General features: G+C 45.8%; 2 protein-coding genes across 2 annotated transcripts in view; one reads left to right on the top strand and one right to left on the bottom strand.

Annotated features, from left to right (window-relative positions):
- Nucleotides 1-25,659, bottom strand: part of LOC127384422 (dentin matrix acidic phosphoprotein 1-like) — a 41,018-nt gene that overhangs the window by 14,075 nt on the left and 1,284 nt on the right. The gene's annotated exons all lie outside the window — the stretch shown is intronic.
- Nucleotides 7,105-24,779, top strand: SPARCL1 (SPARC like 1). The gene is made up of 11 exons (XM_051618790.1): nt 7,105-7,202; nt 11,403-11,520; nt 11,651-11,704; nt 14,469-15,620; nt 16,872-16,941; nt 17,519-17,646; nt 18,856-18,976; nt 19,747-19,883; nt 21,489-21,637; nt 23,432-23,580; nt 24,618-24,779. Exons 2-11 carry the CDS (start codon nt 11,434-11,436, stop codon nt 24,644-24,646), a joined length of 2,076 nt encoding a protein of 691 aa, XP_051474750.1. The 5' UTR covers nt 7,105-7,202; nt 11,403-11,433; the 3' UTR covers nt 24,647-24,779.

Genomic DNA, 25,659 nt, shown 5'->3' with positions numbered 1-25,659 from the left:
AACCCCAGATCTTTACCTAAAGGAGAAATGAGCCCATGTAAATGCCTTCCTGTGTTTCTGGAGCTGGGGAACTAGAGAGGATAGATACTTAATGGCAGAAGTCTTTCTGGCTTCTTGCTTCTCTCTAGAAGGTCCCTGTCACCCCAGGAAAAGCAGGCTGCCTGCTTATTCCCCTCCCAGCTCACCCACCTCAGTGCCCCTTTGCTCCCCTCTCCCCAGGACTAATCCAGTGACCAGAGCTACCTCCAAGAGGCAGTGGGACTGCAATGAAACCCACCAGCCACTGTCACACTAAAGCTGCAGTCTGCAAGGTATTGATCTCCCCTCAGCATCTTGTTCTCTTCATGTTTGGAATCACTGAATGCCTTGGGTTGGAAGGGACCTCTAAAGGCCATCTAGTCCTGCCCCCCTACAATAAGCAGGGACATCTCACACTAGAACAGGTTGCTCACAGCCCCACCAAGCCTGACCTTGAATGTCTCCAGGGATGGGGCCTCCACCACTTCTTCTCCAGGCAACCTGTTCCAGGGATCCACCACCCTCATAGTAAAGAACTTCTTCCTCATGTCCAACCTCAATCCACCCATCTCTAGCTTGAAACCATCACCCCTTGTCCTATGCCCTGGGAACAGCTCTTCCCCAGCCTTCTTACAGGCCCCTTTCAGGTGCTGGAAGGTCACTATGAGGTCCCTTTGGAGCCTTCTCTTCTCCAGGCTGGACAGCCCCAACTCTCCCAGCCTGTCTCCAGAGCAGAGCTGCTCCAGCCCTCTGATCATCTTCATGGCCTCCTTTGGACACACTCCAACAGGTCCAAGTCGTTCTGTGTTGGGGGCTCCAGAGCTAGCCCACCTTATCATGAAAGAAACACCTCTTCCAGCACCTTTCCCCCTCCAACACTGCCACGTCCCAAGCGCCGACCGCCTTCCAAAACTGTTCCCATCAGGTCATTCACAAGTGGTATTTTTAAGCCCATGGCTCACAGAACAACAGACATTACACCCACCCACCCTCCCACAGACACTTGTGTGTTTTGCCAGAGGCTGGGAGCAGTGAGACATCACACAGGCAGATGGCAGATGTGATAGGAGCCCGGCCTTCCTGCTGGCAGGAATGACACACGCTCCTCAGGGTTTATTTCTATTTGAGGAACGAGGCAATTGCACCAAGTTGAGGACGTGTGCAGGAAGGGGAAAACCTGAGGAGCAGTGACCCAGGGGCTCAGTGCCACAGGGGTTACCCCAAACCCTCCTATGCCCTGCAAACCCCTGAGAGCAGCTGCCCACCTCAGGGCAATGCCTTCCTGCCCGCAGCCAAGTGAAACAACCCCAAGAGTTGCCATCCCAGAGCTCCCAGCCACAAGGCAAGCTTGGGTGAGCAAACATTCCAGCTGAAATAAACCACTTCCAAGCTATTTGGAACATCAGGATCAGGACCACAAGAGGAGATGTTGGTACTCCAGGCTGAGGCCATGCTGTTCCAGAATCAAACATCTCTGTACTGACAAAGGCTTTAATGCTTGTCATCACCAAAGATCACAGCACTTATTTAATAATAAATCTTGACACACGCTTTTGTGAGTCTTAACACACTTTTTCATAGAACCATAAACTGGTTTGGGTTCAAAGGGACCTTAAAGATCCTCTAGATCCAACCCCCTGCATGGGCAGGGACACCTCCCACCAGACCAGGCTGCTCCCAGCCCCATCCAACCTGCCCTTCAACACTGCCAGGGATGGGGCAGCCACAGCTTCCCTGGGCAACCTGGGCCAGGGTCTCACCACCCTCACAGGGAAGAATTTCCTCCTCATGTCTCACCTAAATCTCCCCTCTTCCAATTTTAATCCATCCCCCATGTCCTCTCCCTCCCTGCCCTTGTCCCAAGCCCCTCCCCAGCTTTCCTGGAGCCCCTTCAGGCCCTGGAAGGTGCTCTAAGGGCTCCCTGGAGCCTTCTCTTCTCCAGGCTGAACACCTCAACTTTTTCTCCACTTCCATTGGTTTCATGGTACTCCCAAACAGCTGCAGAGCCACTTCACTTTGCAGTCAGGTTCAACACCAAATGAAATGGCACCCATCTGTAACATGACACATGTTTCACCCTCTCCTCTGACACCTCAGTTCCTCTTCACAGGCAGTGAAGCCACGACAACATCCCATGTTACTCAGACCTCAATCTCTGCCTCATTTTTCAAGCAAATGCACACTTGAGTAAGAAGGCAAAGACCAAGCACATCTCCACAGTCTGGAACTACAGCAAAGTCCAGGTAGAGGTAAGATCTTGTCAATTTAGAGCCACCTGTACCTCTTGCTGGCTTAAGGACTTTTTCCCATTCTTTTTTCTTCATTTCTTTTAAGAACTTGGTCAACAAAACATTTTGAACAATCTAGACCATTAGCTGAGTGTCTGGCTGAAGGGCAAAAATAGTCATCCCTCAGGCTGAGCTTTAAAATAGCTCCTCCCCAAAGGGAGTCAAATGTTCCTGGGCTGGGAAAGATGTTTATTTTTCTCCTTTTTTTTTAAACATTTATTTTCAGCTTACATAGGCAATGTGGTCAAACATGACACAGCTCACAGAAGACAGGATGAGAGTCTCCAACACACAGATTGCAAGACAAAAGCCTGATTTAGCAGCAGCACAGAGGCAGCCTCATCAGAGCCCCCAGCCCATTTTTGGAGTCAATTCCCCACACGCTGGAAGTGCAACTTGTGTCCCTACATTCAGGTGACAAGTCCTTGGCACTTGTTCTCTGCTCAGGCATCACGAAAATCATACACAAATACTTTCAGCACAGCACTTCATGAGGATAGATGAAGAAATCAACAGCAGGAATATTTAAGAACAAAACAAAAGGACAATACAGGGTCTGACAAATTGAGGTTGCTGAAGGACTGGAAAATGCCACAACATAAAGGAATTCTAAGGTGCTAAGAGACACAACTCCTGCTAAATGGAGTCAGACACTGATGATGGGGGGCTCCTGGACTAGCGCAGAAGAAACTGTAAAATCACAGTCTATATGGCTCTTGAACCTGTTTTTAGATGCAGAGCTGTCCAAGGAACAGGCTAAAAACAACAAGTAGGAAGACATTTAACCTAGTCTCTGATTTTGTACCTGTTTTTCATTCCATGCCACACTTGAGATTTTTTTCACTGAAAACCCTCTCAGGAGATAGCTCAGTTTCCAAATACTCAACATCAGCTTCTATGCATGGATTATTATGCTCCATCTTAAGAGATGTGTGTTAATCTTGAGAGGACTCAGGACATTGCTGATCTCTAACTGAGAAGGGCAGCTCCTGCCCTAGACCAGGTTGCTCAGAGCCCCATCAAGCCTGACCTGGAATGTCTCCAGGGATGGGGCTTCCACAGCTTCCCTGGGCAACCTGGGCCAGGGTCTCACCACCCTCACAGGGAAGAATTTCCTCCTCATGTCTCACCTCAATCTCTTCTCTTCCAGTTTTAATCCATTCCCCCTTGTCCTCTCCCTCCCTGCCCTTGTCCTCTCCCTCCCTGCCCTTGTCCCAAGTCCCTCCCCAGCTTTCCTGGAGCCCCTTCAGGCACTGGAAGGTGCTCTAAGGTCTCCCTGGAGCCTTTTCTTCTCCAGGCTGAACACCCCAACTCTCCCAGCCTGTCTCCAGAGCAGAGCTGCTCCAGCACTTTGACCATCTCCATGGCCCTTCCCTGGCCTCTCATATCCTCCTTAATTATCCACGAAGATAATTAACATCCAACAGGCAACCAGAGATATGCTTAGAGGTCTCTCAGCACCATCTGGCAGACTATGATCTGCAGCAACTTGGCAAGCCACGGTGCATGCTCATCACACTGTGTGATCAGCCCTGGCTCTAATTAGACTCAAACTGTTTCATTTTGTCTGTTGTGGTTCTTTTTTATTTTTCCCTTGCAGAAAAAAAAAAGAAAAAGAAAAAGCAGAGACAGAAACCAGGAATAATATCATGGATACAATAGCCAGTCTACATGCACAGCTTCTTTACCTACTCTAAAACACCCAGGTGAATTCAAGTTTCCATACATTTTTCATTTCAGGGTAAAGTATATTGATTTGATGGACCTTTCTTGGTGAATCAGAACTAGCACCCAGGTTGAAATGTACTTCACATTTAAAAACCCTGTAAGTAGAACCCTCAGACCTGGCAGGGAAGTTGATGGCTCAACACCACTCTCTTGTGGGCACAGATTAGAAAGCCTATGGCTGCCCTAAGCGTGCAGATGTGCAGGCACCTCCAACAGAAACAAAGGTCTCTTCAGTTTAATTCCCTCTCCCTCACAATCACTCACACCCACAGACCTTCTATTTCCAAAGCCCTTAAATTTAATAGAATCATAAAACCACAGAATGGTTTAGGTTGGGAAGGACCTTAAAGGTCATCTAGATCCACCCCCCTGCATGGGCAGGGACACCTCCCACCAGACCAGGTTGCTCCAAGCCCCATCCAACCTGACCTTCAACACTGCCAGGGATGGGGCAGCCACAGCTTCCCTGGGCAACCTGGGCCAGGGTCTCACCACCCTCACAGGAGAGAATCTCCTTCTCATGTCTCACCTAAATCTCCCCTCTTCCAGTTTTAATCCATTGCCCCCTGTCCTCTCCCTCCCTGCCCTTGTCCCAAGCCCCTCCCCAGCTTTCCTGGAGCCCCTTCAGGCACTGGAAGGTGCTCTAAGGTCTCCCTGGAGCCTTCTCTTCTCCAGGCTGAACACCCCAACTCTCCCAGCCTGTCTCCAGAGCAGAGCTGCTCCAGCCCTCCCATCATCTCCGTGGTCTCCTCTGGACTCTCTCCAGGAGCTCCATGTCCTTCTTATGCTAGGGGCTCCAGAGCTGGACACAGCACTCCAGGTGTGGTCTCACCAGATCAGAGGGGACAATCCCCTCCCTGGTCCTGCTGCCCACGCTGCTTTTGATGCAGCCCAGGAACAATTAATCCAACCATGAAAGACTTCCCAGAAATTCCATGACCTGACAGTGGGACTGGCTACAGATTTCCTTGCCAGGACTGATGGCTCTGGGACAAGCTCAAGCTGCCTGGTGACATTCAGAAAAAAACTAGATATCTCTTCTTCAGCCCAAGTTGTTGTTGGTCAGCAAAGGCAAAACCAGAATAGCTCTGATATAAAATGTATAATCCTTCCATACCCTTAAAACCCAAACATCTTCCCCCCACCCCACTCTCTTAAATCCCAGGAAACATGTTTAAACATCAAGAAAGCTTAGAAATCACATTTTCCAATAATAACCTTCAAGCTTCTACAAATTCCAGCTTTAAATTCCTGCGGTTCTTCACAGTCTGGCACTTTTTTTTGTGAATTAACAGTTTCAAGGCAATATTAATAGCCATTATCTGAACATCTCAGGAGAAAAAGAGCTAAATAATTAGCCAGTAGAAGGTTAGCATTTACATTTAGGCCCTAATTTCTGGGGAGCCCCCTCAACATCCTTCTATTAGCTGAGGATCTGGCCCTACCTGGAATATTAAAAAAAGCACAGAAAACCACTTATCTTTGATCCCCCCAAATAAAGCTCATCTGACAGTACAAAACAAGGGTGCCCAGAGCACCCAGCAAAGCTTTGAACGGATAAAACCAGTGATCTTTCAGGAATGGAGAAGAAAAGAAAAAACAAAGGGGAAGTTCTGAAATATCACTGCTCTTTTCAGACACTGCCTGGCTGACAGACCAGCAGAATTTCAACTCCAATAGGCATGAATTAGTTTCCAGGCAAAGAAGCAGAGATAAAAGGGGAAGGGATTTAAAGAATTTCTCATGGGGTTTTATTTTCTGCTGGGTCTACAGAGAGAGGGCTCAGCTGTGATTTCAGCCACTCTTATTTTTCTTATTCTATAATTTATTAAGGATAAACTCCACAGTTGACCACATAAAAAATGGTAAGTTTCCATACATTTCTCACTGTGTCTTGTCTGATCACCTTCACAATGTCTATTACTTGTTGGCATGAGGAGAGTACAATCTAGTTCAACTGTAACCTTAAAAAACCCAACACATTCAAACATTTAAGGTGACTGAATTTCCAGCATTTTCAATAGAGACCTTCCCATTCAAATGCTTCATTTCATTTTACTTTGACCCCTCTTTGCATATTGTGCTGACATCAGTGGGAAGTGTCCTCATTAGTAAGACATGATACGTGAGCAGAATGGGCTTTGGAGGCCTGAGCTGCTGACTTTACTGCACAACACAGAATCACAGACTGGTTTGGGTTGGAAGTGACCTAAAAAAACCCCATCTAATTCCAACCCCCCTGCATGGGCAGGGACACCTAGACGAGGCTGCTCCAAGCCCCAACCAACCTGCCCTTGAACAACCCTGTTCTTACACTGCTGCATCTGCTCCACTGGTTCTGACCTGAGAACCTCCCAGAGAATATTCCAGTCCAAGAGATGAGTTTTATGAAATAAGGAGGAAAAGAAAGAAAAGATTCAACTCATTAATACTGAACCATTACAAAACCAAAAGCCCCAGAGCATCTGTTGCAGGCAGGCACCACCTGTGGAGGTTCTGACACTTGTCTCAGCCTGTTCTGTACCCCTGCAATCCAACAGCCAGCACAGTCACGGCAACAGCTTCAAAATAGCTGACTCCTAAGAGTTCTGCAAGGCTCTCCCACCAATCCTATTTTTAATTGGGAGCTTGGCTCTTCACTCCTCTGCCTTACTTCCTTTTACAGGCTTACATGCACAAGGTGCAGCAAGGACTGGCATCCTGTCCTTTGCTTTCCCCCAGGCCCACCCTGTGGCTGCCCCTGCCTTGATCCCTTAGTTCAGCTCTTCTGGGGCCAGACAATGTGGCTGAATTGATGACACCCCCTCTCTCCAGCTCCCCCACCCTCCCTACAAAAGACTCAATATGTCCCTTCCCACACAGGGGCTGAGCTCCCCTGGCCCAGAGCCTGTGAACACTGCTCTGACTCAATTAATTCAGCAGAATTCCACTAGCCCATTGCTCCCCGCCTCATCCCATGGAAGCTTAGGAGTTTGTTTTCTTTAGTTTCGCCAAGACCCGCAGAATATCAGCCTCCTTCTCCCTGAACCAAGCAAAACACACCTGCTGAGAGAATCCCTGGTCAGACACCCAAGCAGATCACAGCAAAAGCAGCAAGACTTTGCAAGGTTCAGGGATATCCAGGTCATCAGTGGCTGCCCAAGAAGGAGCACCTCTTCAACTGCTATGGTACTGTTTTCTTCTTTATTTTTAGCTTCAACTTTAGGATGCCTTCAATCTAAACCTCTGCCATTTATTGTTTTCAGTTATTGTGAAATAGCTGGCATAGACTGTCCTTGTTTGTTTTCAGGCTAAATAATTTCAGACATTGGTGCCTACAACAGAAAGAAATGTTCTTTGTAAGAAAGGCACCATAGAGTTACTGTGCTGAGGGGAGATGACCTTGATCTTACCCCAGGGACCATTATTTTCAATAAAACAACAAAATAAAATATAAAATAATCCTGCAAAAATAATTAAAATCATTATTCTGTGATGACCAACAAGAGTCAAGCAAAACACTTGCCTCTTGCAGAAGCATAAAACCATCCAGCTGAAAGCCACAGTGCATCCTGATTTCTCCACACTTGTCCCAGTCTCCTGAAATATCAGCTTAGGAATCTTAATTCAACAGGCAAGGCCACAAAAAGCAGATTCAACCTTCTCTGTTCCCATAAAGGAGAGAGAAAAGCTGGGGCTGGGTTCAGAGAAACCTTTCCCAAGTGTGTTGGCAGAACTGGTAAAAAACCTGTAGCAAACAGGACATCTTAGAAGGAAATGCAGGTTCTGGGAAATGAAAAACCCACCCATTGCTACTAAATATAGCAAATAATTCTGCCTAAATTGAGGCCTCATTTTGAGTCTCCTCAAATTAAATCCAGGTAGCTCTTTTTAGCTTGAACTGGACTTAAACTACAAGGGGCTCTGAACAAAAAAACAAAACAAGATAAATAAAAAATAAAATCAAATCAAACAGTAGAAAGGAGGCATAAGAGACCAATTACATGAGGTTATTGTGAACGATTTATCTAAAATCTGTTTTACCATGTCCTGAAATCCTGTTGGTTTGTGTTCTTTTGCATTTAGCCATCAAGGACTTGTGGATGATGGGTTTTGCCTCTGTAAAATTGTAGCATCTGGAGGGATGGATCCTCAGTAGTGGCCATTTCCAGAATGAGAAGAACAGTTCTCTGCTTTGTATTTATTTTCTTATTCTATCACCTTTTGCTCAGATCTGATCTCTGCCTCAAACTCAGCCTTTTACTTTCATCTCAGCACCCAGCTGAAACAGCTTATTTCTGAATCTACCCTGCACACACACATGCTCTCAGGAGGGTTTTTGAAACAGACCTGGAGGTTGGAAAGTGTTGCAGTCAGTGCAATTTCAGAGTATCACGTGTGCATTTTGACTAGAGAAAGAACAGAAGTTGCACAGAGAATTCTCCATTTCCCTACTCATGCATCCCCACCTCGTCCACTCAGCTCCCTCCACTCAGGGCACCACTGCTGTGATCACCACCTGGCTACAAGGACCACATCTTGACAGCACTTCCCAGTGAGGATAGAGGCACCAGCATTTCTTGCTGACACACTGGACACAGGACCAAGCCAAAACCTTTTACAATATTGACAGCACATCCCAACTGGTCGCCGTCCAAAGAAGTTCCACTGGAGTGATTTAACAAAAATCACATTAAGTGCCTTCTCAGCGACACTTTGGGAACACACGAATGAAAACTTCATTCTAAAACTTCTAGAACTTCTTAATTATGAAAAAAATCGCAGTGTCTTCAAACATTTCACTTGTATCAAGGTCTTACAAAAGCTTATTACCCATGTCTCATCCTCATCACACGAGCATTCATGCCCACACAATGAAAAACTGAGCTCCAAAGCTGACCTGTTATCCTCCAGATCTCTTTTCCCAAGGCCAGGCTACATCAGGACTCATTAGTGATGGCAGGGGATTGGGCAACTTCATCTTCTAGAGTTAGGTCTAATGACAAAAGCCTGTGCAGCACTTTCTGCCAGCACTGGAGCTGAAAGTAGGTCAGTCTGCATGATTGCTTTTGTTAAACAGGAGGCATTTTCCACCTTCAGCCCCAGCCTTTGCAAGTTAATCACTTTTGCAGGGCATTTCAATACAACAAGAGAAGCTGCTGGGTCACAGCTGCATGAAGTTTGCTATTTCAGCAGCTGACAACAAAGCTGAATCAGAAACAAAACCCAGACATCTTGAAAGGCCACACTTGGCATCTCATCTCTTCTGGAAATTCTCATTTTTGATTCAAGATGCAGACTTGCTGCTCTGAACAATGAGCTACAGTGAACCCTGGGGACATCCCTGGGTGGCTGCTCTGGAGTGATGTCCAAAATGTGGTACAGCACAGCTGAGGACAGGCAAGACCAGCAGCCATGCCAGGTGCCATCACTCCAAGTCCTCTCATCCAAAATCATGCTATGGGTCAGTGTTTCAAGGGACTGCTGACACCAGTAGGATGGCAGCCCTTGTGCAGTGTTCCTGTCAGGGATAAGCTCACTGGTAGCCTCTCTGATCCCCAGGGGTGCACAGCAAAGTTGCCAGCAACTGCAGAACCCTGAGGGGTGAACCAACCCAGTAGTCTCCAGTTTCCACACTGGAAACTAGTCCCCAGTAGTCTTTCTGAAGGACAGGAGCAGTCATCTCAGCTAAAGCTTGAACTGCTGAGTTACAACTTGTGTTTCCAAACAGAAGACAAGCCATCATGAACCTTTAAATAGCATTTAAAAAAAAAAAAACCCACTTCGCTGAAGGATAAACTGACATTTAACTTGTGATCCATCTTCCCAGCTCTTTTTACTGGAGGGGAAGGTTTTACTGTTTGCACTTGTTTCAACAAACCAAGTAGATGGATACACATTCAATCTTTTAAAACCTGTTGATGTCCCAGAGGTTTCAGTTACCCCACCATGTGCCTCTGTCAGACTAAGCCCAGGCTGGGACCATGCCATGCTCAGCAGGCCCTCAGATGCACAAAGAGATGACAAAGCAGGTCTGTTGCATGCAGCCCATACTCAGAGAGGCAGCTCCTCTTCCTAAAGAAACTCTGTCCAAGTCCTGGCAGAAGTTTTCTTACAGGTTTTCCTGCAGAGTACAGTGACAGCATTTCCACAGTGGGATATCTGCTTGCTTTTAGAATAGCTTCTTCAAGGTGGATGTACTTCTCTCTGCAGCAGCTGGGGGATCCTACCTTGGAGCTGTCTAATCCAGCCCACGGCATCTGGAAGCCCCATTGTGGAAGCCCCATCCCTGGAAGTGTTCAGGGCCAGGTTGGATTGGGCTCTGAGCAACCTGGTCTAGTGGGAGGTGTCCCTGTCCGTGCAGGGGGGTTGGAACAAGATGATGGGCCCAAGTTGCCCTGGGGGAGATTCCTTTTGGACTACAAAGAGGCAAATTTTTCATCACGAGGTCAGTCAAATCTCCCAAGGGAAGCGGTGGATTCCCCCCCAATGGGCAGTTTGAAGCCTCAGCTTGACAGGGAGCTGAGCCACCTCACATCAACTAGAGTAGTACCTAGAAAGGTTGGGCCAGATGATCCCTTCCAACCTGTTATTCTATGATTCTATGATCTTGAAGGTCCCTTCCAACCCAAACCATTCTGTGATTCTAGGATTCTATGAGTCTGAGTGACTCATGTGGACTAAACTTCTTTGGTCATTAGTCATATCTTGTAAGCTTGGATCTGAAGTCCATCTGTGCCACCTGGGGGGCTGCTCACAGGAAAATGTAGCAGCACTTTTCCTAGAGGAGGCCCCTGAGATGATCCTTCTGCCTTGCAATTCATGCACACATGCCTGAGAAACTGAGGAAGGTTTTCCATCTCCTTTTCTTACATCTTCTCCATGGACTGAGCACCTCAGGCAGCTGCATCATCTGCCACTGGGGTCTGAGTAGCTGCAGTGCTTCTAGAGGGGGCCAAGACCACTGCAGGACCCATTGCAGAGGTTGTGGCAGCTACTGAGTACCCACCGTTATGCCAAGGTTTCACTTTGAGGACGACCAGAAACTGGAAGATATTCACAAGGCCTGAGGAGATGAGCCCAGTGGCAGAAACACCTCAGAAGAGTGGATGAAAATTCACAGGGCTGAACCTACATGCATTCCTGACTCTGCCTTTCAGGACCACCACCAGTTTGTGACCACAGCACGCAGATGAAGTGCTGTAAAAGAACTAAGACCAAAGCGTCCTCTAGAGAAGCTGGTCTAACACCCAGGCTTACATACAACTGGACACTGTGGACATTTTGTGGGTCTTCAGATGAAGCAAGTTACAGCTGCCACTATGTTCCTTCCACCAACTGTTTCTAGAGCCCAAATCCTAATTGGTTTTCTTTTCATCTTGCTCACAGACAGGAAGCCTCTAATCCCTACCACTGTACCATGAACTACTGTCCCCTACAAGACCTGAAAAGCATGAAGGCTGTAGCTCTCTTCATTTGTCTTCTAGGATCAGCTTTTGCTATTCCAGTAAGTCCTCCTCATGCTATTACTGCTGGGGATTTAAGCTCCCATTCTGTGAACCCTCTATATCACCCCATGGCCCTGTGCAAGATTTGTATTTACATGCGTATTCTGAATATATATTTGTCTCTTCTAGACCCATCCCTTAAACAACAAACTTGGAACCCATGGACAGAAAACTCCAGAAAAGGTACTTTTGTTCATTAAACATTAAGAGGCAACCTATAGTGTTCCTCTAATATATATAAGGCACATATGTAGTGGCTGACAAATTGATTTAGGTTAAAAAGATGCAGCCTCCCTCATCACAAGAATTAGTACCAAGCACCTCATGCCTCACATAACACAGCTAGAAACAGGACAAGATCTAAAGCTCACAACAAAAGTTTCAATTATTTGAAATAATTACCTGAAATTAACCCCCACCTATAATGACTACACCCATATTCAATAAGGCGAACAAGCTCCCCTGGCAGTTGAACTTGTGGTTATTGCTGCTGCAGTGGACAAGGAGGATGTACTCCTCAATTTATCCCACCAGTCTCCAACACGCAGGAATTTCAGCCCCCAATGCACTTGTTTATGCAGAATACAGAGCATGATGCACAGCTCATCCTGGAAAAGCACCCTGGGCTCACACTCCAGCTACACAGCCCTGATGGTGATGGGACTTGGAGCAGCCATATAGGCATGGAAATGAGGGAGCTCAGAATTCTGCATTCGTGGCTGACCCAAATTCCTTCTTATTGCACCATTCTGAGGAGCATTTGTGGTTCAGACACAATGGGCCTTAGCTCCAAACCAGTGAAGGTTTTGGAACAACTACATTCAGAGCATGTTCTATAGTGAGAAATGCCAAGTCCCAACTCTGATGCTAACTTTATTTTTTTTAATATGAATTATAATCCACTGTGTGCAGCCCACCAGATGCATTTTGTGTCAGTCTGGATGGTGTTCTGCATTATGACAACAAACCAAACCAAAAACTTTTCCTCATGAAGTACCCAGCAAAACAAACTATGGTATCAACCCCAGGTTGCAGCCTCCAGCTGCCTGCCAGAAAAAACACTCATACAAAAGACACTTGGATGGAAACAAAACATTGCAATATCCAAGCAAACCATCACAGAAGGGTTTGGGTTGGAAGGGACCTTCAAGATCATCTAGTTCCAACCCACCTGCATGGGCAGGGACAGTTATTCCCCAACAGTAGCTAATTACAGCTTCATAGCCTGAAATTTGCCCTCATACTAAGAGACCCAAGTATCTCCAGAAGCAATCAAGTTCTAAATGTTTCTTTTATCCTGAGGGGAAAGGCATGACATCCAGACACATACAATCACAGACTGGTTTGGGTTGGAACAGACCTTCAAGATCATCTAGATCCAACCCCACTGCATGGGCAGGGACACCTCCCACTAGACCAGGTTGCTCCAAGCCCCATCCAACCACCTCTGCATTGAGGCTGTGGTGCATAACAAGGTTTCCTATCCAGACACAAGCCACATCTGTCTCAAACTACTGTTTCAAACACAAGCACCCATCACAGACAATCCTCATGACTCTTTGGCCTTATAGTTTCTAACTCCATGGATCTGAAAGCCCTTCACAGATTGCTTTTTTGCTTTAAGACACATATGTTGTATGCAGCAGTGTAAAAACAACCTGTCCTTGAAACTTAACTTTCAACTGCTCTAATATCAGCTTGAGATACTTAGTAACCCATAGGTAAGTTTTTATAAGGTCTTCAAGAAATGTGTGTTTAACCTGGAAAAGCTCTTCACTCATTTCCTGTTAGATTTAAGCAAACATACAAACTTTCCCTGAAAAAGTCTGAGTTGGAAAGAACACAGTGAATATATTGCCCAGTGCTTTTCCTGCATCAGGAAGAGCACCAGGGAAAAGACAAACCTGTAAAACATTCAGATACCAGCTTGACATTAGGCAACAGGACACAGCTGATCTGCTAAGAGCCAAATTAATATTTCTAACCCTACCATTGTTTAAAATTTGCATTTGTTAGTGGAGTGGTTGTTTCCAAGCAGTCACTACTCTGCCCACACTGAAGGAAATGCTATTTCAGCAACTTAGACTCTGAGAAGGTCTCATCTTCATAAACACACTCCCAAAAGCATCAAGAAAAAAATCAGCATCAGGTGCTATATTTTAATGAGCAATAAGCAACACTAAACATCCACAGGTGCTGTTGAGAAACATCTCAGATGTTGCTGCTCCTGGAAGGGCCTTGACTCACCCAGCAGCTGCAGTGATATCAACAGCAGCAGAAAGGCAATTGCTACACCAAGAGCTAGCAGACATCTTCCCACCTCTTTCTCAAGCATTTGAACCTTTTCCCAGAAGTCTTGCTATTAGCTTGACAGCACATAAAGCAAAAAAACAGCCATTCAAACCCCCTCCTAACTCCTGCTAGTGAGCTCATGATACACTTGTTGCCACCAGATAAAACAGAACCTGATTAATTCAGGTGGGAAGCAACAACAGAGCAGACTCCACAAAGATGAATATGTTGATTATGAAATAGTTAAGATGCACTTGTCAGAAATCACTAGCACAGCACCTTGTGAAAGCTGCTCTCTCTTCTCCTGCCCCTCTTTTCCCAGGCCTCCCACTTAAGTTGATTATCACATCCCCCCTTCTCTGAGGCAAGTGAGAATTACTGCAGCCTACAAGTGCCTGGAATTATGACACTCAATTACTCATTAAACATTTTGAGATTTCACAATTCACCCAGACACACCTGTCTCCTATGAGATCTTGAACAGAGTTGCAGAGACTTCTTCAGATGTGAATTTTGTGCTCTGGGCTTGCCTAAGAGGAGCATTTACAAACAAAAAGTCAGTGCCACGCTTTGCAATACAGGGCAAAAAATACTGCAGTAAGTTCAAATAAATGTTAACATTGATTAATCTACTTGGTTTTTGTTTTGTTTTAAGACTGAAGAGCTTAATCCTGAAGCCCCACAGGAAGAGAAGGCAGGATATGCAGACAAGGCTGATTTGCTTCCTGGTCACAGAAACCTAAAACCAGAAGTATCAGCAGCAGATGCTGAGCACAGGGATGAGCCCCAGCCCACTAGAAAACTAAGGAAAACAGGTAGTGAGCATCAAGGGAAAAACAGCCTAAAAAGCATCAATTTCCTTGCGCTGAGCAACAAACCAGGTTTGGCTTCTGATAACCAGGAGAGTGACTCTGGAAGCAGTGGCAGAGAACTGTTCAGTTCTGAGCATTCCCAGTTCAGGAAGCATGAGAAACACAGCAATGCAGCCAGTCGACACGGTCTGGGCAGTGCAGAAAACCCAGAGGATGCTCTGAGCCTTGATCATGAGCATAACATATGGAAATACAACAAAAACACAGTTGGCCTATCTGAAAAGAGCAGGGAAAGTGATGAAGAAGGTGTGGAAGAGGAGGATGAGGAATGGGGTGAGAAAACTGATCACAGGTATATGAAGCACAAGGACCACCAGACAAATCAAAGCAACCAGCACAAAAGACAGCGAAATGAAAACAGGATGCAAGCTGATGACGGCCTCAGAGCTTCCAGTCAATCCATCTGGGTAACCAAGAGAGAGAAACTGGGCCTAGAGGGAGAAGAGAGTGAGAACAGCCGGAAGCAGCCTTATCAAGAAGGAATTCCCCTCCCTCAAAAAACCCTTCATGAAGATCAGGATGACAAATGGCAAAGCCAAAACAGGAAATTTGAAAGTCAAGTCCGTGATCAGAGTGATCACAGCACCGTGGTGAAAAGACAAGATATGGAGGACAGCAATACTGATGATGATAGTCATGACAGTGGTGATGTTGATGGTGAGGAAGATCTCAGCAACACCTGGAGAGAAGCAGCCTATGAGGAAGAGGAGAGAATCCAGAGCAATAACCCCGAGAGCACCAGTACTGAGTACAAAGGAATCGCTGAAGATCACACTGCAAGTCGCAGAGACCCTGAGGGCTACCAAGATGTCAAGGATAAAGATTGTCTTTCCTCTGAACAAGGTGACTGTGAGCCACCTAACTCTGACAGTGAGCAACAACTGGAAACAGGTGGCTCTGTTCAGAGCATCAGTTCAATGGAAAATGAAGAGAAGGTAAATTCTCCTTAAAATAAAGTTGTGATACTCAAAGAAAAAAACAAAAGGGGGGTAGGGGGAGAAGAACCAGCCCCAAACTTAAATTCCTGATTATTGAAAGGATATTTTGGAGAAAAACAGGTGTAATTAATATGTAGAAGTCTTATCTTGCCTTTTATTCGTTATTCATCTGAGTCCTGCAGTGGCACTTCATATTTAACATTTAGGTGAAGTTGTACCAGGAACAACATAACAGCACAACATAACAGCTCCATCCCCACTGAGCTGGGTAATGAAATGTACAAGTAACTATGGAGACACGGATACAAAACTTGGAACCCAATAACAAGCCAACTGGTTACTCCTCTCTCCCAAAGATTTTTAAATATTAGCACACAAAAATGAACAGCTTGGAAAGGCAGGGCTGGAGTCCCCAGAATAACTGGCATCCTTTCACCCATGATGAAGGATGTGAGCTTTGTCCCTTCAGAGAAAGGAGGGTGTTGCAGCCAGACCCCCCCACACCCCAGTCAGACATCAGATAACCAGTGGATTACCAGGGGTGCTCTTCAAAAGAAAGGAGTGAGTTTTCCTACAGCTGCTAGAGGAGCATGTGTCCCATTAACAAAGTGATAGGAGGCATCCCTGTGAGAGAGGGCAGGCACCTTCCCACAGCACTAAAGGGACAAAACTGAAGAGACATCCTGCCCTTCTCCTCCTGCCTCATGTGCCTGGCAGCTCAGGGTGCTGCTGCTCCCAGGCACTGCTGAGAGCAGCTCATGCTCACTGACCTGGAGAGCAAACCCAGACTCAAAGCACCAACTCTGCCAACCTCAAGGCACTGTTCTGCTACATGTCAAGTACTGCAGAACCTCCAGTTTCTCTCTCCACCTTCTATTTTTTTTTTCCAAATAATAGAGCACTCAGGGAAGCTGTGGAAGCCCCATCCCTGGAAGGTTTGAAGGGCAGGTTGGATGGGGCTCTGAGCAACCTGGTCTGGTGGGAGGTGTCCCTGCCCATGCAGGAGGGGTTGGATCTAGATGATCTTTAAAGGTCCCTCCCAACCCAAACCATTCCACCACTCTATGACTAATACTACCAGAGTTTGTGGACTTCTCAGGCATTTTGCCTGGCAATCTCATTTTGCTGCACACAGAGCAGTGTCTCACTCAGCTCTGTACTTGTACCTGAACAAAATTTTGTCCAAGTTTTATTTTTTTCTTCCCAAGACTGACCACAACTTCTCCTTATGTCTCTGTGACTGTACAGTTGAAGACTACAGGCAGCTCCCATGGGGACATGGAAAGTGGAAGCAACAGGAGTGAGAAGGCTCTCCTGGGTAAGCCACAAGCAAAGCCAGCATTTAACTCTGTAGCTGGGGAATCTGCTGATCTGCATTTCTTTTCTGCCTTTGGCAGCACACAATTTCACATGATTAAACCATGCTTGTCCACAATCCTGCATCAGTTATGTTCCAGGAGAATCCCTTCCACACCCCCTTGTATTTACCCATTGGTTTGTGAAAAACACTGGTAGGCAGTGCCCAGGTTTTTGTGTCAGTGACACAGGGATGGGAATTACCTTGCATTGAAACTGTTCCACTTCAGAAGAGTAGCTTCAACTCAAGGAGGAGTGGGACAAGTGCCAATGCTGTTTCACCAGAGGAAGCTGGAAGTGAATGTCAGTCCTTTTAGAAGAAGAATAGCCCTGGGACCGCTAGAAGTCTCTCAAAAATTCCCATTTAAACTTAGGCTTGCTTTGTTCAATGCAAGATCCAGCTGCATTTTAACAAACTTACAGAAAGCACATGACTTCTTACTGAATACTGGGCTGTCTTTTGCTTTGACTGTCAGTAGTACCCAAAATGCACACTTGGCTTCATCTCATCCCCTCTAAAATTCCCTCCTCCTTGCTAGGATTGCTAGATCCCTGTCGGAACTTCCACTGCAAAAGGGGTAAAGTCTGCCAGGTGGACAAACAAGGGAAACCCAGCTGTGTGTGTCAAGATCCTGCTGCTTGTCCTTCCACCAAAGACTATGAGCATGTAAGTATTTCATTCAGTGCACAGCATGGGGGAAAGCTAACCATGAAGCTGACAAGATCACACGTTGCTCTGCTGTTATTTTAATAATTCTACCTTAAAAAGCATGCACGTGGGTTTGGCTGATTCCAACAATGTGAAAGTACAGAGTATCCAAACTCACTGAGCAGAGCTTGAGCACAGTATGAACACATGTAGCTACACAGTAAGTACATAATGCTCTTGTTGCCACAAAGGCCAACAGAATCCTGGGGTACCTAAGGAAAAGTGTGGCCAGCAGGTTGAGGGAGGTCATCCTGCCCCTCTGCTCTGCCCTGGGGAGGCCACATCTGGAGAACTGGGTCCAGTTCTGGGCTCCCCAGTTCAGGAGAGACAGGGAAATGCTGGAGAGAGTCCAGTACAGGGCAACAGAGAGGGTTGGGGGATTGGAGCATCTCCCTGAGGAGGAAAGGCTGAGATTCTTTAGCCTGGAGAAGGCTGAGGGGAGACCTCATGAATGCCTGTAAGTATCTGAAGGGCAGGTGCAGGGAGGATGGAGCCAGACTCTGCTCAGTAGTTCCCAGGGACAGGATGAGGGACAACAGTCACAAGCTGGAACATGGGAAGTGCCATTTAAATATGAGAAATAACTGCTTTACTAGGAGGGTGACAAAGCACTGGGACTGGCTGCCCAGGGGGTTTGTGGAGCCCCCTTCTCTGGAGCCATTCCACACCCACCTGGATGCAGTCCTGTGCAATGTGCTCTGGGCCATCCTGCTTTAGCAGGGAGTTGGACTAGGTAATCTCCAGAGGTCCCTTCCAACCCTGACAGGTCTGTGCAAAGTGATTTGTTTCACTTAGTCTCTCAACTATCACAGCTTTTCCCTGTCACTCAAAGTTCTACTTACCCATTTGATGTTTTAGAGCATATACTGAATGCTACTACATATCTCATGTATTCAACCTGTACCATCCCAGAAACTATATCACTACTTCAAAAACAAATCCCATTGCCTCAAAACTGTGTCTTTAAGGGCAGGCAACCAATCCTTACGTAGGCACCTAACTACAATTCTCAATACTTCTGGTCACAGGAGCTCCCTGTGGGTATTCACAACTGCTACACCACATGTTAACAGTACTTCTATTATTGTCAGGCCTGTATGAGTGACCAGAATTTTTCTCCATGCAGTAGGAGGGAGGGATTTATTTTGTTTTTCTCTCCTCCTCTAGGTTTGTGGTACAGATAATAAGACTTATGAGGGTACCTGTCAACTCTTTGGCACCAAATGTCAACTTGAAGGGACAAAAATGGGACGCCAGTTGCACCTAGACTATATGGGCTCCTGCAAATGTAAGGCTTGTTTATCTATAAGGAATTCACCTAGGCATAAAGAGCCAGTAGCCTTAACTACCAGCTAGGCCTAAGTTACCTGCTTACCCCCTCTGCTCTTCCCCTTCTGCACCAATTACCAAGTAATTAAGACCTTCAAATCCTAAACAATGTTTAAAACATGTTGGGTTTTTTTTAATGACTAAGGGTACTAACCATCTGAATCCTAAAGATCTTCCTGCTGTGCTGACACCAATTTGTCAACCCTGTCTTCCCTCTGCACTGTCTCACATGCTCCCATTGCTTCATACCTTGACCAGAAAACCAGTATTTACAGCCAGTTAAGAAATGAAAATGTCAAATCCAAACCAAACCACCCACCTACTTAGATGCCCAATGCAGAAGTCAGGATCTAAAAGCCAGAACTGAACTCCACGATCTCCAACTGCTGCATACTCTGGAAGGAAAGTGCACTCTCTGCCAGAATATTCTCTTGCTGTCGAGTACTCTGCTTTCATGCAACTGACTGCTAACAGTTTGACTGCACAACTCTGCTCAGAAGCTGCACAAATATTAAAAAGGTTGTGGCTTGCACAACCAGGCAAGCCAAGAATCATAGATTTCTAATGGAACCCATTAATTGCATTTCCAATTTTATGTGTTAACAGCTCCATCCATTTTAAGATTAACTGGAAGCTTGCTAGTGAGAATCCAACCTAGCTAGACTCAGAAATGCTTGAATGGAGACCTAACATATCACTTGCTAACAAAAGCTCTGCTGTTTGGCACAGACATCCCTCACTGCACTGATTATGAAGTGGATCAGTTCCCTCTCAGGATGAGAGACTGGCTGAAAAACATCCTTATGCAGTATTATGAACGTGACCTGGATACTGCTGGATTTCTAACTGAAAAGCAAAGGAGTAAGGTCAGCAATCCTTTAAACAAGACCATTGTTAGAGCTGGACTAACCCTGTGGGGAAAAAAAAGTGATTCACCTCTGACAAGTTCTCCCATTTCCTATGAGCAATCCCTCTCTGGTTAAGGTGATTTAGACTCAATTAGGCTCACAAGTTGCAAAATAAACTGATATGCCCCCTTGTATTCATTTAAACTGAGACACATTTCTGCTATTAGTGTTCCTTCTGTCCAGGCACATGCTAAATAAGCACATTCATTTGAATTCAGTGCCTACAAAAAGGCAGAAAAGGCAGAATTAGTGCATACCTAGAGAAACATCATCTGCTTGATAAGACAAGGAACAGCTTCTGTTCAGGGAGGTGCTAAGTGACCAAGATGCTGGAAAGATCAACTAATCTTTAGGTAAGGATGATCCACGTCATGCAGCTAGTGTCACTTCTCAAAAGACTTGAGAAGACTAAGCATAAGATGGAAGATCTGGGTATAGCTAAGTAATTAAAAGACAGAATAAGAGGGAACAGCCAGCCAAGAGTTCACCTGTGGAGTCCCATGAGTTGAAAGCACTTGTGCCACTCAGCTTTTTAAGTGCCCTGGAAGAGGGAGAAGGTCTGATGACAATGCACAAGTATTTCAAGGAAGAAAGGAAGGACCTGAACTCAGCCTGGGGAGCCTGACAGCAGGATTCAAGATGTATTTACAATAGAGAGTTTAGGGGACCCTCATGGGGGCAGGAGAACCCTGCCTTGGACCAACCAAAAGTAGCTCCTCTCATCTTCTTGAGACATACCTTGTAGTAGGCCACCACTACAGAAGTACCTGAAAACGGACTCAACACTTGAGTGTATCATTTGCACTATTTAATCCAGCCACATGCTCCGTCCAGGGTTAGCAAGTGACACAAGTCTGACAGTTTTAAGAGAAAAGAGTTGCCTTCTACCATCCAGTAGACCTGCAGCATCACACTATATTGGTTTAAATCAGAATAAGCATCTCATGCCAATGGGACTTCTTTTTTAAGAGAAGGATTTGTGCCAAGCCAATTGGTGACAGCAGTTTTGGTTTTGAAGATATAGATGCCATAACTGCCTAAAAAAATCTTAACTGTTAGAAAAAAAGGTTTAAGTTAAAACCAGACCTGAGCAGCTCTAACTCTGGAGTAGGAAGTACATGTGGTAGGTCACAGAAGGTTTACACAAAGTAGGTTTGAGCAGCACCAAAGGCTATTTAGAGTTACCAATGGGGAAACTGACCTACCCAGAACACCTCATACTAAACGGTATGAATCAGATGATTTCCAAGATGGCTTATTTCACACCAAAGCTTGAGTTGCTTGCCTCAGGACAGAAGATCAACAAACATGATAGAACTGGTTTCATCCCCTAGCAACCTGAAGCTGCTGCCCCTGCTTAGCTGAGTCTAGTGATTAGGCCACAGGAATTTCACTTCCCTTCTAGTTACTACCAAACTTGCCACAGACAGAGGCCAACTTTTCGTGTTGTGTATGGCCACAAACACTAAAACCCATTTCCCCATTGGAAATACCTCCTTGCTGCATAGATCCCTTCATGACAGATTTTTATCCCTAAATAATACATTTCTCTGTTGTGTTCAGGTTAAAAAGATCTACCAGAACGACAAGCGCCTTGTCGCCGGCGACCACGCCGTTGAGCTGCTCCTGCATGACTTTGAGAAAAATTACCACATGTATGTGTATCCTGTGCACTGGCAGTTCCATCAGCTTGATCAGCACCCTGCTGACAGGTAAAAAAAAATAGGCAAAACCTTTGTGGGGTCAGTTCCAGTTTGCCATTTAAGCTCAAGCTGTTACACTTTCCTAAACCACTCAAAAGATTCTGTGTCCAAGAGCAGCCCCTCAGCTGAGGGAAGCCAGGATCCCCCCCCTTTCTGAGGGGGCATTCATCTCTAAGACACAACTTCTCTCATTTGGAGCCCTGTCTTAGGTCAGAACCTGTTTTCCTCTTGCCTTTCTTTCATCATTACATACTACACACCTTAAGCTCTACAGTGTCTTAGTAGCTACTAACACCCTGGTCCTGCAAGAAAACAAGGCTCAGGAGATCCTGTTATTACTGAAGCTAAGAGCCACAGGCAAGGTACTCAAGGCCAAGGCCAAGTCAGCAATAATTCACTAGTTTTCAACTAATACCACACAAGTGTCTCTGTTTAAGGAGCAGATACAGTAAAACAGCATCAGTGTCACAGTTCAGAGGAAGCCCCCAACTTCTAAGAACATGTCTTAGATTGCAGGCTGGGATAAATGTTTCAAACCTGCATGCCCTCAACACCTCATCCTAATCACACCTACTGTCTTAGAACATAGCTAAGCACCTTTGCAAGCTTGATCTCCTGAAGATCAACAGCAGAACTCCATAATCAATCTCAGTAATACTTGTTTTGGCAAAAAAATGTTTGTGAAAATACAGCAGTTGAATCAGTTTATCAGGTATCTTTCATCATCAGGATGACCTGGGACAGATTCACTACCAGAACAGATTCCACCTGTCAAAGTCAGTGTCATCAGTGTCTTCTTCTAGCAGCTTAGATAATCTTTGATGATCCTGACAATTTATTAATGAAATCATAGCATCGCAGAACTACTCAGGTCGGAAAAGCCCCTGGGGATCCCCGAGTCCAACCACCATCCCTACTCTACCCAGTTCTCCCCTAAACCATCTCCACCAACACCACATCCAAACCACCCTTCAACACATCCAGGGATGGTGACTCCACCACCTCCCTGGGCAGCCTATTCCAGGGTCTAACCACTCTTGCTGTGGAAACATTTTTCCTGCTGTCCAGTCTAAACCTGCCCTGTTGCAGCTTGAAGCCATTCCCTCTTGTTCTGTGGCTAAGGACCTGTGAGAAGAGACCAGCACCAACCTCTCTACAATGACCTTTCAGGCAGCTGTAGAGACTGATGAGGTCTCCCCTTAGCCTCCTCAGACTACACATTCCCAGCTCCTTCAAGCCCTCTGCATCAGATTGATTCTCCACGCCCTTCACCAGCTTCGTTGCCCTCCTCTTTCCTTGCTCCAGCACCTCAAGATCTCCTTGAATTGAGGTGCCCAAAACTGAACCCAACACTCCAGGCGTGGCCTCACCAGTGCTGAGGACAGGGGGACAATGACCTCTCTACTTCTGCTGGTCACACTATTTCATTACAAGCCAGGATGTCACTGGCTTTCTTGGCCACCTGGGCACACTGCTGGCTCACATTCAGCCACTTGTCAATGAGAACCCCCAGGTCCTTTTCTGCCAGACACTTTCCAGCCACACTCCCCCAAGCCTGGAGCGTTGCCTGGGGTTGTTGTGGCCCAAGTGCAGGACCTGGCACTTGGCCTTGTTGAAGCCCAGACCACTGACATTAGCCCAGGGATCCAATCTATCCAAGTCTCTCTGTAGAGCCTCCCTACCCTCACACAGATCAACACTCCCACCTAGCTTGCTGTCATCTGTGAACTGCCTGATAACACACTCTATGTCCCTATATGAACTGTATGAAATGCAGCTCCATGTACCTGCTCTTTCTTTCAGATTACTAACACACTCAGAGCTGGCACCTTTGAGAGCCTCCCTCGTTCCCATGGAACACTGCATAACCCGCTTCTTCCAGGAGTGTGATGGGGACCAAGACAAACTCATTGCTCTGAAGGAATGGTGCCACTGCTTTGGGATCAAGGAAGGTAAACCTAAAAGAACAGGCAGAGCTACAGGACAAAACGTTTCTATTGACACCAGGCACATTCCCAGACCACAACATCTGGGAAAGAAACCATAGCCAGAAGCTCATGGCTCCTGTGCATGGAGGCAAATGGAACAGTAATGACAAGCTGGCAAAAGGTGCAAGGACCTGAAATGTTTTCTTGAGATAAAAAAATCGTATTTCCTATGAAGATAAATTTAGGAGGGAGCTTGTACTAAACATCAAATCATTCCCACGTAGTGTCTGAACCTCCACGTAGGCAGACATTTGGTTCAGCTCAGTCCACATGGAGAATTCTCTAGGGAAGTGAAAAGCTGGGTATTACTGCACAGCTGGTGGCTCTGGAACTAGGCAGCAGCTGAAGGAAAGTTGTCACCATAGCAATTTGAGATTACTTTGCTCAGCCCAAGGCATCCTTTCACAACCTACCTTCCTCTGACCTAGCCCCCAGTGACAGCTGAACAACCCTGCCCTTAAGCAAGGGTAGCACGAGCACAGGTTCATCCTAGAAGAGTTGGGACAGAAGGTGTTTGGCTCAAGATGTGGACTCAAGAAACATGCCCAATATCCTACCATCAACTCCATCATTTCAAGTGGAGGCCAGTTCTAGTCAGAGGTCAGGCAAGCAGAGCCATCACTCTGCCCAGGATTTGTCCAGCTCTTCTGATGAGAACTGGCCAGTCACAAACCACATGTGGAATTAAGATGTGAGGAGTCACCATAATATACATGTACTGCTGCCAGGGATTGTCCAGCCAAAGAGGGGTTTAGGGTCAGTCATTTGTGGGAGTGGAAAGGATTCTCAGCTCACAAACAGATCAGGGAGAAATAGAACAACAGAAACAAGAAAGCACTTATCAAGAAAAGTCTCAATTAAGGGCTCCTGAACATGATAGCAACAACCATACATGGTTTTTTAGGGATAGTGTTCCCCTACGTGAGCCTTCTGAAACTTCATTGATCTTAAAAATGTCTCTTTGGCATTAAATGTTTATATTTTCTTCTTCTTTGTTGCAGAAGACGTAAGTGAAAGTCTCCTGTTCTGAGCTTGGCTGGACAGAACCAGAGTGCAGCACTAGAACTGGTGAAATATGTGAATCCTGATCACTTCTGTAACTAACAGCTTCACAGTTTTCAAGAAAGAAAGTGGTATAAGGTTCACTGCAGTCTTATCAAATAACATGTACACAAGAGTTCTACATTCATTAACAGCAGAAAAATTTAACTACTCCAAATGGTCCATAGTTAGTGTTTTACCCTGCATTTATCTCTGATCTCTCTGAAGTACTAACCTGATGACTGAGCTATTTACAAAGCTCTTCAATAGAATTATAGGATGTGGATTTTATCATACAGTGAAGAAAATTAACTTGAAATAGCACTTGTTTCTTTTATTTACTGTACTGTCAGTTTAACATTCTGCATAGAAACCTCAAATAAAGTAAGTCTTCCTGGATATGTGGGTTTTGTCAGGACTTTGTCAAAGAAAATGAACCATTTTTCTGAGAAAGAAATGCTAATTATTTCTTTCACCATCTCTCAGCTTTTCCTTGCCTGAAGACAGGCACCATTTAGGTATAAAAACCAGGACAGAATGGGGTTAGTCCTGAATCCCATTAACTTTGTGATCTTAAGACAAGCACTTAACTGAAAACACCACCAGCACACTCTGCTGTAAGCAAGAGCCCTCAAATGCTACTCCTACAGAGGAAGACCAGAAAACATCTTTCATCTGAGCCATGTCATCTTTCCCATGAAAAGAAAATGGGATTCAGAAATGCTGTCTTGGTAGCTTTAATACTGGAAAAGTCCCCTTGCCCCTCACTAGTTTGCTCTTGGACCAGCACAGGCTGCTAATGCTAGTCCACCTCCAGCCTGGTACCCTGGGAGACAATCAAGCTATGACTGTTTTCAACACAGGAAGAACTTCTGCCAAGAAGATATTATTTCCCCACTAAGCCCAGTTTCACTGACAGTTGCTCTGGTAAGCCTGACTTGTTGCCCACTTCACATCCTCTAACACCACACAGCAGTGTGTGTATGTAGATATAGATATAAG

Source organism: Apus apus, chromosome 4 (assembly GCF_020740795.1).
Source record: "Apus apus isolate bApuApu2 chromosome 4, bApuApu2.pri.cur, whole genome shotgun sequence".
In the NCBI taxonomy this organism is placed as follows: domain Eukaryota; kingdom Metazoa; phylum Chordata; class Aves; order Apodiformes; family Apodidae; genus Apus; species Apus apus.
This window is presented reverse-complemented; position numbering and strand designations above follow the sequence as displayed.

What these genes read in the sequence shown, in the direction of transcription:
- SPARCL1 (XM_051618790.1), top strand. Translation starts at nt 11,434, where the DNA reads ATGAACTACTGTCCCCTACAAGACCTGAAAAGCATGAAGGCTGTAGCT. An exon ending in GATCAGCTTTTGCTATTCCA is followed by an intron (nt 11,521 to 11,650) that starts GTAAGTCCTCCT and finishes TGTCTCTTCTAG; the next exon opens with ACCCATCCCTTAAACAACAA. An exon ending in CTGAAAAGCAAAGGAGTAAG is followed by an intron (nt 19,884 to 21,488) that starts GTCAGCAATCCT and finishes TGTTGTGTTCAG; the next exon opens with GTTAAAAAGATCTACCAGAA.